At 36.3% G+C, this 17,624-nt stretch overlaps 1 protein-coding gene across 4 annotated transcripts in view; it reads left to right on the top strand.

Annotated features, from left to right (window-relative positions):
• The window catches only part of CEP120 (centrosomal protein 120), an 81,330-nt gene extending 64,468 nt beyond the window's left edge, over positions 1–16,862 (top strand). For all 4 annotated transcript variants that reach the window (XM_039544934.1, XM_039544935.1, XM_039544936.1 and 1 more), the window contains 3 exons: positions 356–454; positions 13,502–13,647; positions 14,304–16,862. In XM_039544934.1, coding sequence (XP_039400868.1) covers positions 356–454; positions 13,502–13,647; positions 14,304–14,541 — 483 coding nt within the window. In that variant the 3' untranslated portion in view covers positions 14,542–16,862. The remainder of the gene's footprint in view (positions 1–355; positions 455–13,501; positions 13,648–14,303) is intronic.
• The last annotated feature ends 762 nt before the right edge of the window (positions 16,863–17,624 follow it).

Here is a 17,624-nt window from a genome sequence, read left to right as displayed (position 1 = left end):
AGAGTGCCCCTTAAACTGGAATGCTAACAATTAGAGCTTATTATAGAAAAATGAATGTGTGTTTCACCGCTTTGAGACTCTTTAAAAAAAAAAAGTTTACATTAGCTATCTTGGGGCTAAGACTGATCTAGTTCTTTTTGTATAGACTGCTAGACAATAAAAATAAGACTATATTTTAAACAAGAAAATGTTCATGTGTCATAATATTTACATTAAATTATATAACAGCTTTAGATGTTGTATGTTATACTGCATAAGCACTTTTCTTAAACGGACTCTTCGTGTATATATAATCTTTCCATGATTGTTACCACTAGTATAGTGTTTCAGCTGATATGATTTTACTCACAATAAGGTTGAACTTGAAAGAAAGTTGGAATCAGCTACCAAATCAAAGCTGCACTACAAGCAACAGTGGGCAAGGGCTCTGAAAGAACTTGCAAGACTAAAACAGGTATGTAAATAGGGTAGAGCACATGCACAATAAGGATGTAGCTGTCTTTTTCTTTGTGTTCCTATGATAAAAACTAATATTAATAATTATGTGCTAATCATGCCTGCTATTGTTGCGTATTGATCTCCATTGTAACGGCCAGTGTATGTTTAAAATGGTCAAAACTTTCCTAAACAGTCAGCTTTGGGCTGGAATTTTTTGCAACTGGGCTTTGTCTGACAGTGATTTTTAGCAAAATCTCTTCATCTATTTTTGAGTGTAGGAAAAATGGAAAAATATCTATTGGCCAAATTTTTTAAAAAAATTCTGACTACACTTATTTTTAAAACAACAAGGATACAGAACAACTGGCTGAAGTTTGGAACGTAAACTTGGACATAATTCTCATTGTAGACCAAGGCCTTTGCTTGGCTTGGAACTGGGGTGATTTTAAAAAAAGAGAGGTTACTTCTGGGGATGTTCAGTAAGAATCTGCTGGAAAAAGTCAAAAAATAAGTTACAGTGGTTTATCTTGGCCCTGGTGCAAATCCTGCTGTTTTTATATTTTATGCCAGAAACTGCAATATTTAACATTTAACCATATTCAACATTGAACCAGAAAAACAAGAATGAAAAATGCTATGCATGAATAATGCAGTTGAGTTAATGTCACTGTTTGAATCTAAACTGGCATTTCTTCTCCTTTACACCCTAACTTTAATTGTGTAACCTTAACATTGCATTCAGGACTGCTTTAAGAAAATCTAGAATGTCTCATTCAATAGTAGGGAGAAACAGAGCATTGATTCTGAACCTGCGCCCTCACCACTAGCTGCAAAATCAAAAGAATTACTTGGAAAAGTTCTTTGCTGCCCAGCCTCTTATGGAATTTGCCCCAAATTCCTTTACAATGTCAAATGGAAGGGTAGAGGTATAAATCATGTGTCCAGAAGTACTGTGCAGTTGGGAAGTAGACTTTGTAATAGTGGATGGAGATTTCCTGCTAAACAGGAAGTGGCTACCTACAATGTGCCTTAGCTAGAGTTTTGTTTTAGTTAAATATCTTATTTTCCAGGTGTCTCAGGTTATGATGGCATAGCACTGTCAGTAAAGTTTGTACGCCATATTCTGTAGTACTGGAACGTGAGCAATAAACCCTCTTGCATTTTAATCTGTTTCTGGTGGGGATGAGGCGCCCGTGTATCTGAGGATCCATTGTATATTCATGTTTGACAGTATTAACTGAATTAAACCTTGTTGCATTAGTCTCTGGTTTTTGTGTTTTTAATTTTCTGTATTTTCCAACAGAAGTGTGACTGAGGGTAAAAATTGCTTGTGTGTTTAAATACTTTAAAAATTTTTTAATGCTTACAAAGTCTACATCCTAACTGTGGTGTGTTGAATGAAGGGTAGAGGTAAGTACCCATCTTTGCTGCTGTTGGTTAGGAGGCATGCTTGTTTTTGTTTGTTTTTGTTTTTTGCAAAACTGACTTAACAGGCATCAGTACATCAGTTTACACTGTGACAGCTATATGGTCATAAAGAATACTTAGGCCCAGATTTTTAAAGGTATCTAGGAGCCTAAATTTCATTTGCAAAAGGGATTTAGGTACTTTGGAGCCAAAAATCCCACTGTCAATAGAATTTTGGCTCCTAAATGCCTAAATCACTTTTGAAAAATAAAATGTATGCTCCGAAATCAGTTGGGTATTTCAGTGTGGTATACTGCAACACTTACATACCTTTTAAAAATCTGGGCCTTAGCTTTTAAAGAGTGATAGAATTTGTAGAATATTGCAGAATACAGCAAACTTCAAGAGATCTGGAAATCACAGGTTACACAATTTTTTCCTGTCTCTGAATTTTCCCATCAGTGGTGCCAGTAGAGGGTTTTATTGGTTGGTTTGTTTTTGTGGATTTTTCTGTGTGTGTCAGTGAGGCCTTTAAAATCTGTCTCAAGCAAACATGTAGCAGCAGTTCCTTCATCCTCAGTAATGCATATACATGCCAGTATATTATTTTTCCTTTACCTACTGCCTTCTATAAATATCGTATGGTTTGAGCTTGCAGTAATTTAAGATTCCATAAGCACTTCCATTAGGTACAGTCAAACACACTAGAAAAAGCAAGAATTTTACCAATTCCTAGGTCGAAACAAAGCCTAATACATTTAAAGATTGAGGGTTCAGACAAGCGTCTTCATGTTTTCATACTCCATCTTCACCCCTGTTTCCCATCCTTTTTTTTGCTTTCTAGAAGGGCTCCTTTTCAAGGAGAGGCACTTCTAATTCACTCCAGCATTAGGGACACCCTTCACAGAATAAGTGAGCACCTCAGCTCCCTGAATCCAAGTTTGATTCAGCAGGACCCAGTAACTCTTTGGATTATGTTCCCCTGCTTTTCCATTGCAAGGTTTTGATGTGTATGATCCAGGTTGCAGTATAAAAACTGCCTTCCCTGTTTTTCCATAAGATTTGCAGTGGCATGAAAGGGGCTCTGATCTCCTAGGAATATAGACACCCAGTTATGAGGAAAAGCAAGAAAGGGGGGGGCTAACTCACTCTTTTTTCCTGCAGTACTAGAGATCTTTCTGGTGCAGTCCGTAAAGGGGTAACTTAGCAGGATCTAGCAGAGACATTACTGAAGAATAGGCCAACCAGTTGCTCTCAGAAAATTACATCTGTGGATTGGAAAGCAAAGTCTACTGGATTGGGAAGGAGGAGGAGCTAGCTATCTGGATATGTGCTCAAAAGGAGACCCTTTCTGGATACGGGAAAGGATAAGCAGGATGCTGCTACTTCTCTATCTTTCCTTTCCTTCCCCTGTGAAGAGAAAACACAATCTAATGAATAACTGAAGCTTCAAGAAGGTCCTTCAGTGAGAGTCCAATGGTCTTGTTGGGAGGAGAGGAGAAATTTGGGTGCTAATCAAGGAGGGATATGGAGCCTAAGGCAGGGTCATTGTCAAAATCTTTGGATAAGCCAATCAATTTGAGTGCCCAAATCTAACTCAATTAATTTGAGATCCCAAATTCTCAATGCTCTTTATTTATAACTTACAGATAAATCAAAGAAATTAGCGCAATGTATATTTGATAATAGCTAGAAAATCAAAGGTTCAGTTTTATGTGCTGTCCTCAGATTGTTCCTTTTTGTCTAATTATTGTAGGTGTCAGAAATTAGCCTATAATATTTCTGAAATACACCTCTACCCCGATATAACTCTGTCCTCGGGAGCCAAAAAAACTTACCGCATTATACGTGAAACTGTGTTATATTGAACTTGCTTTGATCCGCCGAAGCACGCAGCCCTGCCCCCCGGAGCACTGCTTTACCGTGTTATAGCCGAATTCGTGTTATATTGGGTCGCATTATATCGGGGTAGAGGTGTACCTATGCACGACAGGGTGATCATTTGCCTCTCTAATCTTTTCACACCAGACGCTGGATTTCCCAAAGGAAGCACTAAAATGTCCTGCCTGGTTTTTTGTTTGTTTGTTTGTTTTCCCTTAAAGGCTTTTTAGATTCCTGTTAGATGCATTTCACCTTTAGTTCACTGGTTCAAGTCATGCCAGATGGGTAGTGACAAAAACCATCACTAGACGATAAGTTTGGTAACTTTAAACTAATGGTTCCAGTCCAGGACCAGCTGAAACCCTTGTTAGACATCTGAACCATTTAAATGAATGGACATCAAGATCAACTTATTAAACTCCCCTAAAACTTTATCCCTGAAAGTAGTCCACTTAAAATTAGATGGAGGCTTTTTTTTTTGTGGGAAATATATTAATGCTTATGCTACTATTGTTAATCCTGTACTTATTCTATTGATAAATAGGATTTAGTCAATCTGGCACTTTAAATTTATTTAAAAATTAAAAAAGCAAAACTGATCAGGAACCCGTGGACTGTGTCTGAATATAAATTTGGAAATTTAGTTGCCTTCAGGAATTCCACATCAGCTTTAGTTCAGATGATTTGTGCAATTGCAATAGTTCATCCAATTTCTTGTTTAAATTGGATTAGTACCATATTAATTTTGTGTTGCCTTGGGTGAATAGCCACAGGGTTGTAATCTGTGCCAGTAATTTGTCACACCAAAGCCCTCTGGAGGACTATACAAAACATTTGTGTAGTGAGGATTAGACGTTGAAAGCCATATCTTAGATTGTTAATAAATGTTAATGACAAAACCCAGCTGGTAAGTCTTGGAAATGAGATCTAATGCTTTGTGCCCATTGCCAAAGAACTGTTTAAACAGAGATTTCCATTACTCAAAGGTGACCTAGTACAGTCAATTTATGAAATAAAGAAGCATAATCAACTGGCTGAGTATTTTAGCAAAATATTCTTTTCTTCTGATTTTTCAACTTTAAAAGTCCATGTTTCCTTAATTTATAGCATTTTCTTTTTCTTTGGGAACTAGTCATGTTAGAACACTGTTGTGATGGCTTTATATTCTGTAGAAAATGAAGTTTTGTGCATTGTAACTTTGAAAATTTTGTGTTGACATTAAAAGGAAGAAGTTCATAATCTCTCTCTCTGGAATTTTTGGATAATAAAACATAATACCAGTTATAACTAGAGAAAGGCCTGAAGCACACCGATGTTTGTGACATAGGCTCATCTTTTAAATATGAAAACTACAAAATTACACATTTAACGGATTTGATCATGGTGTATAACGTTTATAAAATATTCTGAAAATCCAGACTATCATAAGGCCCCCCAGATCTTTCTCCCTCATTCCCATTTTTTCTTGAAGGTATTTACCGTAACTTTTTAATTTGTACTGTTTAACAAAATGTTTTACTCAAAAATAAGATCAAAAATTCAAAAATGTGTACATTTGGTGCATGTACAAGCGTTTTTTTTTCTTTACAACTCAAGGTTTTCAAATCTTGGCCTTTAAAATTTACCAACTTAGACTCAGATCCTGCAAAGATTTAGGCATGTGTAATTTTACTCATGGAAGTAGAGCCATTAAAGTTAGTGGAACTATTCAAGTGCTGAGTTACACACGTTTAAGACTTTACAGGCTCGAGATGTAAAATTTAACAAATGTTTGAGTGATGCAGGAAATCACTTTTTAAAAATAATGCAGCATATTACCATTGCAGCTGTAACTAGCAACAGTGTTATGTCAGTTTTGAAGGCTGATAATCTCCCTTTTCTGATCTGGAAAATTAACAAAAACAATGTTTACGCTTAAATTAGAATTATGTACATTTTGGGATAAGAGGTTTTATTGTAGGATTTAAGTCTCTTACCATATTTGTACTCTATGGATTTGTTCAAAGCAGAACTGATGGATTTGTTTAAAACAACACAGACCTTATTGGCTGACATCAGCTCTATCTTGTCCAGCCTCCTGCTTATCCACTCAGAGTAATTAATTTGATTAATTTATAAGTAATTTAGCCAAGGATGGGATGTAAATCTTTGTTTAAAAAAAAAAACAGTTGGAGGTCCAAGTCTTGGTTAAAAACTGTGTCTTGAAACCATCCAGGCCCTCCTACTGACTTGTCAGCTCTGGGTTATTTTCAGAAAACTTTACTTGAGTTCCTTAGCTTCAATCGTAATTTTTTTCCCACACACTTGCATGGTATGCGTGAGTGGGAGAGTGAATAGTGGCTGCTCTTTAGCCATTGTTTAGTCTAGTGTATGTATGTTTACATCTCCCCTTTGGATTTATAGGCAGCTATGGCAAAATAGATTGTCCTCTTTTGACTGAAGAGCCTCTTAACTAGAGCACCTGGCAGCATGATGGGATTCTTTTACAATCTGATTATTTTTCTTTCTTACTGATTGATTGATTAATGTTTAAATTACTGTAGTACCAAAGGCCCAAAATCATTATTTAGAGCCCCTTTGTGAAAGGTACTGTGCAAACATTAAGAAGATATCATTCCTGCCCCAAAGAGCTTGCAATCTCAAGACACACAAAGAAATGAAGGATTGAGGAAAAGAATATATCAGGCATAAATAATCAGATGATTGGCACACCTCTTGTTAACTATACATGTTTGGGGTGGTTTTTTTTTTGGTGATTGGTGGAGTAAGGAGGAATAGCAAGAGTGCAGAGTTAACCTGAGGATAAGAACATGAAAAAGGAATAAATGATTATAGAGGGAGGAAAAGTGAAGGGAAGGACAGGACAGCATGGAAGGCAGGGAGAGTGAGACTGTCAATATGAAGAGAGTGATAGAATGGTGCCGGATCAGATAACCAATGAACATCTGACGAAGTGGGTATTCACCCATGAAAGCTTATACTCCAATACTTCTGTTAGTCTATAAGGTGCCACAGGACTCTTGTCTCATTTGAAAAAAAGAATCACTTCAGCAAATACAAAATGTAGTTTGCTGACATCATGGGCATCTGGGTCTTCTGAGGTTACTTTATCCCACTGCTGTACTGGCGACTGCTGATATTTGGAGGCCTGGTATACTTGACCAGAGGTACCTTCAGTTCAGAGGCACTATCAGCCTTCATCTCCTACCACACTGCTGTTCCTCTGGCTTTTCTGCAGTTCCTGCAGCAGCTGTAGTTCTCTGCTCTGCGAGCAGATATTCATCTGAGGAAATATATTTCAGGAACATTTCACACTTTTTCCAACCATTTAGTGAAACCAGTTAGACTGCTCCAGGGCTCAGTAACCATCTTCAGATTTTAAACTTCAAAATTTGATTATGTAATATAAAAATTACCCATCCAGGCAAAGTATCTGTCTAAGGCATACATCTTGCCACATGAGGAGAGGGGACAAACTGCTCAGTAAGCAATGAGTGCAGTTTCAGAGCTGAAAAAACTCTTCAGTTTGTCCTCAGGTTAGGAGTATTACAAATGGAATGCTCAGATCAAATACATTTTAAAAATGTATTAACCATGTTTTTTCATTTAAGATAAATTGGTAGAGAACATAGGTGCTGGTGCTGAGGGTGCTTCCATACCCTCTGGCTTGCGATTTCCATTATATACAGAGTTTACAGTTTGGTTCAATGGCTTTCAGCACCCCACTATACAAATTGTTCAGCAACCCTGGTAGAGGATATTTTATAATTGAGGTAACACTAATGCAAAGATTAATCCAAAGTATCAGTGGCAGTATAAATTTTTGCAGTGGCAGTCCAAGTGTCATGATTTCAGCAATGGAAAATTGAGACCTTTTTTCCTATTTCATATTCATATGTAGAAGATTTATACTGAAAGTATTTAACATTATAGAAATTGCAAAAAATTAATTTTGTTCTTGTTTTGTCAATTGTGTGAATAGTATGTAATATAGATACTGTAAATGAAGGTGAGAATGCTACATCATTTTATATATCTTTTCCTGGTTTCAGAAGATGTTTTTCACTAATTTCCATGAAAATTGAAATAGTCCTACACAATCAACTACTTTTAGCACCAATGATTACGGAGCTTGTTGCATAATGTGGTATTGAAAGTGTGATTGTGTTTTTGGTTATCTGAAAGAGCCTTAGATAAAGGGCAGCAATTTTCATTACCAAATATGAATAAAGAATCTTTCCTTCACCCTCCCTTCCCAAAATCTGAGTTTTACAAAGGATCCATTCCTTTTGTGACCTCTGATCTGGTCTAATACTAAATCTTAGCTTTGAATTGTATCATACATAGTATGATTTTCACATACTGTATGCTAACTCTCCTATCCATATCAAACAAATAATGTACGTTCTCTGACATCATTTTCCTTTATTGAAGGATTATATGGGGAGCTAGTTTCTGTTCAGACTGTTACATAAATCATGTTTGTTTATGAATGTTCAGTATACAGATTGACAGACTATAAAGGATTACAAATAGTTATGTTGGATAAATAATATGTAGTTTAGAATGTGGGTTTGCATTTTAAACTACATAATTACATTATACACCATAAATTGTCATTGTAGTCTATGGGATCACTTCCCATGTACTTTATGGATTTTTCAGGGGAAGATTGGTCTTTGATAGTTGTGATAAAGTAGTATTGAAAAAGGAGAAAAGGACAATGCTAAAAATATAAGTACATCTTCCAGTGACACATCTAGTCAGGTAATTCACATTATTGTTTTGTTTGACCCTCTTAAGGTATAAAGGTACTTATTTTTTATTGTTTTTATAATAATCTAATGTGAACCCACAAAAGTAATGAAATAAAAAATGACTTTGCAGTAAATATACCAGACTTGGTCTTCTACTGTGTGGAAGGATTGTATTGCAATAAGTTTAGTTAAGATTTGCTTATCTGATCAGAAATGTGTTACACAGAAATTACCATACTGTACCCAATTTACTAATCTTCACACTGCTGGGAAATACTGTCCACAGCTGTCATTGGAGAAAAGATTCTTGGAGACCAATTCCCAGTTTGTGTGGACAGGAGGCACTTCAGCACACTCAAATTAAACCATCTCCAGAGCCACATTGCTGCAGCTCACTCTCTCAGTTCCCTGCCCATTTAGAAAAAATTGCTTTGTGCAATCACCAGTCAGCTCTGCTTCCACTTCCAGGGAAGTTTTGCTTCAGCCTGTTTGCAAGGCTGGAAGGCCTGATGCAACCCATCCTGCCAGGATGAAATGACCAATGCAGGACAAAGATAGTTTCATGTAGGCCTTGTTTCTCCACAAGGTCTCCCTCACAGTGACCTCCACAGACCCCATTTGTGACTGCTGTTCTGCTTGTCCCTCATTTGTGGCCCTTATAAAGGGTCAGTAATTATTACCTGTATCAAGAAACTTATAGACATGAGGACTGTTAGCCCATTCCAGCATAAAAGAGGGCTTCCAGACTGTGTCTTGACTAAGAAAGAATCTAGAGGTTTCTAGCCTTTCCCTAGTTTGTATCCACCCAGCCAAAGATGATTCTGGTCCATCAACCTGAAAAATGTGTACTTTCACTTTCTAGCACACTTGAGTTTTCTTTGCTGTCAAAATGATACTACCAGCATGTTGTCTTGCCTTTTGTTGTGTCTTTGTTCCCAAGACACTGAAACTCCTGGTGATTGTACTCGCCAGCCTTAAATGGGAAGGTATCAGTTTATTGCATTACTTAGATAATCCTTGTATGATGTTTCTTCTTTTCAGAGTGCTTCCTAAGGCCCCAACATGGTTCTTTCAGTTCTCCAAAACCACTGCTTTATGCCGAATCTCAGCAAGAGCTCAGGCTTGCCTTTTGAGGAGCTTGGACCACCTAAGCGCCAGATCCTGTTCTCACCTCAGGGAGGTGATTCTTCTCGGTGACACATTCCACAAACTGAAGGATACAATCAAAATACTTCTGTTCACTCCATTCACAGCCCTCTGATGCTTTCTTCACCTTCCATGCCTCATGATATTCTGCGGTAATACAGATAATATTGTGTACCGACAGGCTTCACTCTTAACCTCTTCAGACCTTTTTGCTCTTGTGAGGAGACTACCAAGAAGAGAACTTAAATCTATATATCACCTTTCCAGCTTGTTTGTTTGCTGAGATGGTGGACTTTTCCCGATAATCAAGTGAAATCTCCCCCAGAATCTCTCTCAATCTGAATCTTGAGAGAAACAAGTTTGAGGACCTGGGACACCCATCTGAGTTTCTTTTACATGACAGGAGCAGCAGTAGAGAAGGAGGTTAGTTGAAGTATAGCTGGACCTAAGGACCATAGGATATTTCTTCTAGAAATTCACTCCTTCCCCAGAATCCATAACAATCCTTTGGAACATATCAACTAAGCAGCTTGTATTGTGATACAGGTTTAAAGAGGAGAGAGAGGCCCTTGGAGCTCTTCTCGTCAGAATTCTGATCTGGGCTGAAAGAACATCATAATGTCATCCTCCTATATACAAGAAACTTTCAACATCTGGGCTAGTTCTCAAGCCAAAGGAGTAGGGTTCTCTGCAGGGTGTTGGCCTTCTAGGAAACCCCACAGGTAGACACAGCTTTACCCTACAGTCACAAAAAATGGTCCAGTTGTTCCCAGACACTGGGTAAAGATGGCTTGGCAGGTCAAATCTTCTCACTACTGTGTTCAAGTGAGGTTCTTCTATACCTCTTTTATCATTGTTTAGGTAGCGTCAACAGGAAAATCAGGTGGGACTAGATGAAGTAATAATGGTGGTTGGGCATTCCACCTTTTAGTGGCAGCTGTTTCAAGGAGTTGTCTATCAAACCTCTTCAGACTTCCTGTTGTTGAGGGTCTTCTGAAAGACTACATGGTTAGCTATTTGAACGCACTTTTCTAGACTCTTTTATATCTAGAGACTGAGAGGCTGAAACTTCCGGATTTACTCTATTCAGATGGTGGATAATCTCCTGAAATCCAATCAAAACTGTACAACCAAGGTTTAATACTGTCTCTGTATGCAGCCTTATTTCCTACTTTTAGTATTAATCTTAACACTGCCTTAATTGGAGACTGACTTTTATTTTCTCTTTCTCTTCTTTTCACAAAGGCTAAGCTGCTTACAGGTTCAAGTGGGAGCACCAGGAGCTTTGAGGATATATGGAGAAGCACTGGATCCTCTTCTCCATATTTCTAAACTTCTATGCAGTCAAGATGATCAAACCAGCCTTTTGACTTCTTACATAGATGTACATTTAATCTGGTCTTGCTGACATTGTACCAGTCTCCATCTGAGCCCAGGATGATATGTTCATTGTTTGTTCTTACCATTGAAGTAACTTTTTCTTAGGCATTTACCTCTTCCTGCAGATTAAATGAGTTTGGAGCTTTAACCATTAAGGAGAACCTTTCCTACAGTTCTTCTGGACAAAAGTAGGATTGTGAACAACTCTGGAAGTTTTGTCCCAAGTGAACTGAGCTTTTCACATTAATTAGGACAGGAGTACTTGTGGCACCTTCTATGGGTCATCTTAATTATCACTTCAAAAGTTTTTTTTTCTCCTGCTGATGATGGCTCATCTCAATTGATTAGACTCTTCCTGTTGGTATGCATACCTTCCACCTCTTCATGTTCTCTGTATGTATAAATATCTCCTGTCTGTGTGTTCCATTCTATGCATCTGAAGAAGTGAGCTGAAGCTCACGAAAGCTCATGCTGAAATAAATGTTAGTCTCTAAGGTGCCACAAGTACTCCTGTTCTTTTTGCGGATACAGACTAACACGGCTGCTACTCTGAAACCATTAATTAGGACGTTACTCTTCCTCCTTTTTGCCTATTCTGTCCTACTGAAAGTTGCCTTTATTATGTGGCTGCTGAGACCTATAAGTACTGTATCCTTCTACAGATTGTGTGCTCTGTTTCATATTGTGATATTAAAGAGGTCATAGTCTCTTTGCTCCATTGAATTTAATAACAAATGCCCCATTTCAGTAGGATTTTTCACTGTGTCCAAAGCCCATATAGCAAAATAGACTTACTGTCCTTTGCTCCAGTCTGCAAGTCAGTAGGGAAACTACTTCTGCTTTAGTAAGCAGACATTCATCTAGCCTGTAAGTCAGCAGCTGGCTCATGGGAAGAGAGACATAGTGCTTTCATGAGGAAATTTGCAGGTCTGCAACCTGGTAGTTGCTTCATTTATTTATTAACAACAAAATCTGTTCTTCCTTGTTGGACACTCTCTCTTCAGTTGCTGGCACCTACAGGTTGCTGTCCTTTCCTAATTCTTCTCTTCTTTTCTGCTCGCTAGTGGTGCCAGGACTGGTGAATTACATATACTGCGCAAATAGATTTTATTAATGAAGTCAGACAGACAGTGGAGAGTAAAACCCATGCAAAAAATGTAAAATGTTGCAAAGTCAAGCAAGCACAAGTTAAGATGTGCCAGCATTAAGGGGGACCATGCAGTATGATGTAGTATTTAATAACATGATCATATGTTTTTTTTTTCCCTCCAGGACCCCTGCCTCTTGTACTGCACAGGATGGACTGTGTGCAGTAAATGAAGCAGGGTTATGTAGAGCATTAGTCAGAAAACAAGAGGAAAAGAAAGGATAGTCCTTGTTAAGGCAATTGAATATCACCAAGAAGAATTAGGTTTTGTCCCTGGTTCTGTTATAAAATGTAATCTTTGATGCTGGGCAAGGCACTATATCTTAGATTATGGGACTTTGAAAAACCCATTTAGGAATTGAACGAAGTTTTTTAAAAATGTATATTGAGTTAATTTTTGTTCTGTTTTTCCCCCTCTGGGCTTTTATTCTGAGTTTGAAAATTGAATAAATGTAAGAAGAAATCTAAGTATTTAGACTTTCACCCCTGACTTTCTAAGAGCTTGTCTTCGTGAACATTTAATTTGCAGCAAGCTGGCATGAATCTACCCCGCACTATCCTCTAGCACCTTAAATGTCCAGTACATTAATGTGGCTTAATTTACACACTTTGAAACGGGAGTAGATTAAAGCACGCTATCTGTTAGTGCATATGAACACGGTCCACAATGACAGTGTATGACAGGCGATTGCGGGGTAGATTCACATCCCAGCTTGCAGTGAACTAAATGTTCATGTAGACATGCCCCAAGACTGGATACCAGTTTAGAAAGTAGTTCTTTTCACAATTATAAATTTATCTCTGCCGAACAAAACTTTGTGGTGCTATGCATAGCAGGGCTATTAGGGAGAGAGTGTCGCATACAGCTACTTAGGGCTTTGAAATATTAATTCTCACTGTATTGAATTTTTGTGCTTACAATTATGTGTCTAGGTATTTATATAACCCGTGTCACTGTAGTTACATGAGCGGTATTTAAGACACTAGTCTGTGTTTCAGTTTAAGCAAAATCTTCAGACCCATGCACATCACCTCTAATATATACCCCTTGGATAGTCTGCTACTAGTTGAGCTAGTACTTTTGCCCTCAGATTTGGTTGCAATCTGTTGTGGACAAATGTTTAGTGTGATCTTGACTGAGGCAATCTTTTGCCTCAATCTTATTCATTTTGACCGACATCAGAATTAATCTTATATCTACATTAAATATTTTGTATTGACTTGTGCTATTTAGTTACTGTTTCCATATTATTACTTGTGGATTCTGAAACACTGTAAGATTTGTTAGAATTAGCACTTTTTATCTGTAATATTTAATGTCAAATGATTTTTTTTTCCCCCTTAGCGTGAGCAAGAAAATGCTATGGCTCGCCTTAAAAAGCAGCAACAAGAGCTGGAACACATGAGACTGCGCTATTTGGCAGCAGAGGAGAAAGAAGTGGGGAAAACAGAGCGAAAAGAACTGGAGGATATCAGAAATGAACTGAACAGGTATTATAGCATTTGTAGGATTTTTTCCCTCTGCCTCAAAATAGGGGAAGGTTCAGTTAAATCAAATTTTAATTGGCTGTCAATCCAGTAAAAGAACACAGTTTAGTGTCCCTTAGGAAAAAAATCGCTCATTTATAAAATGTAAGAGTCCTGTATTATAGAAAATCTATGCCAAAGGCCACTATGACCAGTTTTTGTCATGATTGTGCTTATACTGCAGCAAGCCTTTTTTACCCTCAACCATAAGCAGAACTGCTTCATAAAAAGCTACACTAATGGTGATTCTTTCAACTCTCCTCTTGGCCCATATCTTTATATTTTAAGTACATGTAATGATGTCCTCCATTTATTATGCTTCAAGTAATTTTGAAACCTGAGCTTGATCACTTATGTGGGTTTTTAAACTGCATTATCAGTGCAGAAACCTTGATGAAATCATGGTAATATGTACACAAGTGATCTAAGGTATTCTTAGATTCGAAAGGCTTCCTTTAAATTTAATCAAGCAAGGGTTAGTTTGTGTTACTTTAAAAAAAAATTCCTTGATTTCCACTACTTCAGTAAGAAATTTCAGTAAAAATTCATCTAGAATGTATTTAACAAGACAGAATTTCCATGTGTCCTTTACCTGTATGATGTACTTCTTTTATTGTCAGGCTAAAGCAACAAGAAGACAAAAAACAATCACAAGATTCCAGAGATATTTCAGTTGAGCGAGTGGGTAGTCTTCATACTAGACAATTAAATGAAAGCTTGGATGATTATCTCACTCGCCTGATAGAAGAGAGAGATACATTGTTGAGAACAGGTGTATATAACCATGAAGACCATATAGTAAGTGAATTGGATCGCCAAATCAGAGAGGCTCTTGCAAAAAGAAGCAGCAGTAAATAGTATATTTGGAAAATATTTTTGTAAGTTAAGTCGGATACCGTATGTTTTAGCATACTAGAATGATTAATTTTACAAACTAAGGCCCTGATCCTGAAGAGGCTTAGGCACATGATATATTTTATGCACTTAGACCTTTTGAAGTCAATATAAATGTTCACAGGATGTGAAGTTAAGCAGATGTGTAAGTTTTTATGCAGGATCAGAGCATAAGGTTTTTTATTTTTGTTTTTTTAACACATCTTTGTTAAAATATATTTATATGTAAATATACTTACATATTTTTTTGTATTTTCTGTTTAAATATTTTCTACCTCTCCCCATCACCCTGGCTGGATTTATTTATGATAGAAATTTTAAAAATATCTATTCTAAGCTTCTCTTCAGTATTTATCATAACTTGTTTTATGGATTTCTTTCAAAATAGGTTTTTCAATAAAATTGTATTAGTAAAAAGCAACTGCAGTAATTCCCAGTGATATGAGTTTTATTAATTCTTAGCCAAAACAAGTGCTGCACTTCTACAAATGTCATGTCCTGTTATATTTGCAAATATGTTTAGTGTATTTTAATTTGTAAACTATTTCTGTGACCACAGTTAAAATTATTTTATCATAAATTCTGTAGCTCACCATTCTTTTAGCAGAACACCTTTTTTAAACTTGTACCCGTTGTAGATGACAAAGTTTTGAAGATAAAACCAGAAGTATAATTTACCAAACTGAAACTGCACAAATTATTAGGTAACTCCAAGTCTGATCTTGTAACCATTCTTAGCATGGAAATCTCTTTGCTATTGATGAGAGTTTTGCATACAAAGAGATAACAGGTATTAGTTGCTTATGAGGCAGTTAAGGTCCTAATTCAGAAAAACACTTAGGCATGTGCTTTAAGTCCATCCTTATTCAGGAAAACACTAGTTCTTTGTAAGCACACACTTAAACGTAAATATGTGCTTAATGCCAATACAATTATAATTAGTGCTTTTGTAAACAAAGATGCTTTCCTGAATGAAGGTCTAAATGGCAGTGGCTATGGAGTTTTTTCAATCTATGGTTTTCAGTTTTAAATTTTTATGTGAAATTGAGACATAAAGAAGCTTAAAAAAATGAAATGTTATACAGTATTTGTTAATTGCCATAAGAGAAGAGCACAAAGAATAGGGCGTTTGTTTTTTTTTCTGACTGCCAAAGTTGAATAAGGATCATTCTGCATTATAAGCCCTTTACTCTATTTTGGCACAATTAAAACTTGTAATGTGGGCAGGGCTGAAAGCTTAGACTTAATCTCTTCTCCTATCAATGAATGCTGGGGTTTTGATATATCGCCTGCTAGCGCAAATGTTAGTGACTGGTGCAAATCTCATAGTACTGAAAACAAACCCTAACAATTCAGTTTCACTTCAAACATGAATGAAGACAATTAATGCAGAGAACTTAATTTTTTTATTTAAAATAATCACTGGACTTTTATGGTGCCCCAGTCATATAAGTGCCATACTCTTCTTTTGGAGCTTTGCATTCATGTAATACAGATTTTGTATTGGTTCTGGGTTTACTTCTGACATGTTGTTGATAAAGAGGATAGTATTTCTTTATTCTGTCACAGGACAGTAATTTATTTAATGGAGGGTTTGTTTAGGTCACTTTTTTGGAAGAAAACAAACTTTTTAAAACACTTATTTTGTGGGGGGAAAAGTGACCATAAAACTTTTTCATGAGGAATGATCATTTATCAATAAACAGATACATTTCATAACTAAAAAAAGCAATACCTAGTAACCTTGTCAGTGTTTAAAAAATGTTTATTGTAATATGTTAATGGGTTTAAAGATGCTAGTTTTTAAAAAAAAAATACAGCAAAAAAACCTCCACTGGCTATGGGAATAATGAACGCTCAGGTAACCATTATAAATCCATGGAGAATTGTAGATATTTAACTATGGCTACATATTCTGTATCACTGATGTATGATTATATGCAAATATAGTCAAATAAATGTGGGATGTTTTATTTTCTTGAATTGAAGACCCGTTCCGAGTTCTTTGAGTCATCTTTCTCAAAGTTTATTCCTTTGCTGGGATTATAATTTTTTCCAACACTAGAGGGGGCCTTAGACTAAAAAAAAAAAAAAAAAAGGCAACTCTCTTAAAATACTAAAGTGCGTTTACTTTGGCTTAGGTGAATGTAAAGATTCTCATATTTAAAATTATAATTTAAATTTTTGTGATTTTCATGTTTTTGTTATTTAACAAATAAAATCTGAATTTAAACAACTTCACATTTTACAGAGGACTGAGTGATTTTTATTCTCAAACTGTATATTTCGGGAAAACATTTTACTTCAATTTATTGTTACAAAAAATCTATTCTTAGTGTGTTAGATGCTTTCACATAATTGTATATTCAATCAATGAAAATGTTGCCAAATTGTTTGAAAACTCATTTGTTTCTAATTCATTGGCTACTTTTACATGTCTTTTATAACAAAAATAAAGGTGGCGGTGGTGCAAGTTTTTTTTGTTTGTTTTTTAAGAACTCGTCACCATGAACATTTTTCATTTTAATCAACTAAAACATTTTTAGTAATACACAAGATAAGGACACTTTAAAAAAAAAATAAAGCTGTTTCTAGGCATGCTACCTAGATGTCCATGTGCATTTACATTTAAAAACAGCATTGCAAGAATGGGAAATGTATATTCTGCGACCCTCTAGATAAAAGCTTTTCTGTACATTTTTCTTAGTACCTATTGACAATGGATTGTGTTTCTATTTTGAAAAGGATGTGGATGGAATTTTAGGCACTTTTTAGTATATGCAGAGTAGGTTTAGTTTATTTCAAACATAACTTGCCCAAAGGCTTTTCTAGCTAAAATAGCTGTTTATTATGTCTGGTACAAATACATTTTTCTAGAAGTTTGTTATGTATTTGTGTGTGTGCGTTGTGTTCCAGAGCTGTTTTTAAATGCATTGAATTAACTGAAGATCTGGTCTTGTTCCAGCACACTAACAATCCAGTGAAACCAAATCTCACTTCATTCAGCCGTAAAATGTTTCAGTGAGGCAGGAAAAAGACCAACTCCC

This window comes from Mauremys reevesii, linkage group 6, assembly GCF_016161935.1.
Source record: "Mauremys reevesii isolate NIE-2019 linkage group 6, ASM1616193v1, whole genome shotgun sequence".
In the NCBI taxonomy this organism is placed as follows: Eukaryota; Metazoa; Chordata; order Testudines; family Geoemydidae; genus Mauremys; species Mauremys reevesii.
Note: the sequence above shows the minus strand (reverse complement) of the source record. Positions and strands in the feature narration are given on the sequence as shown.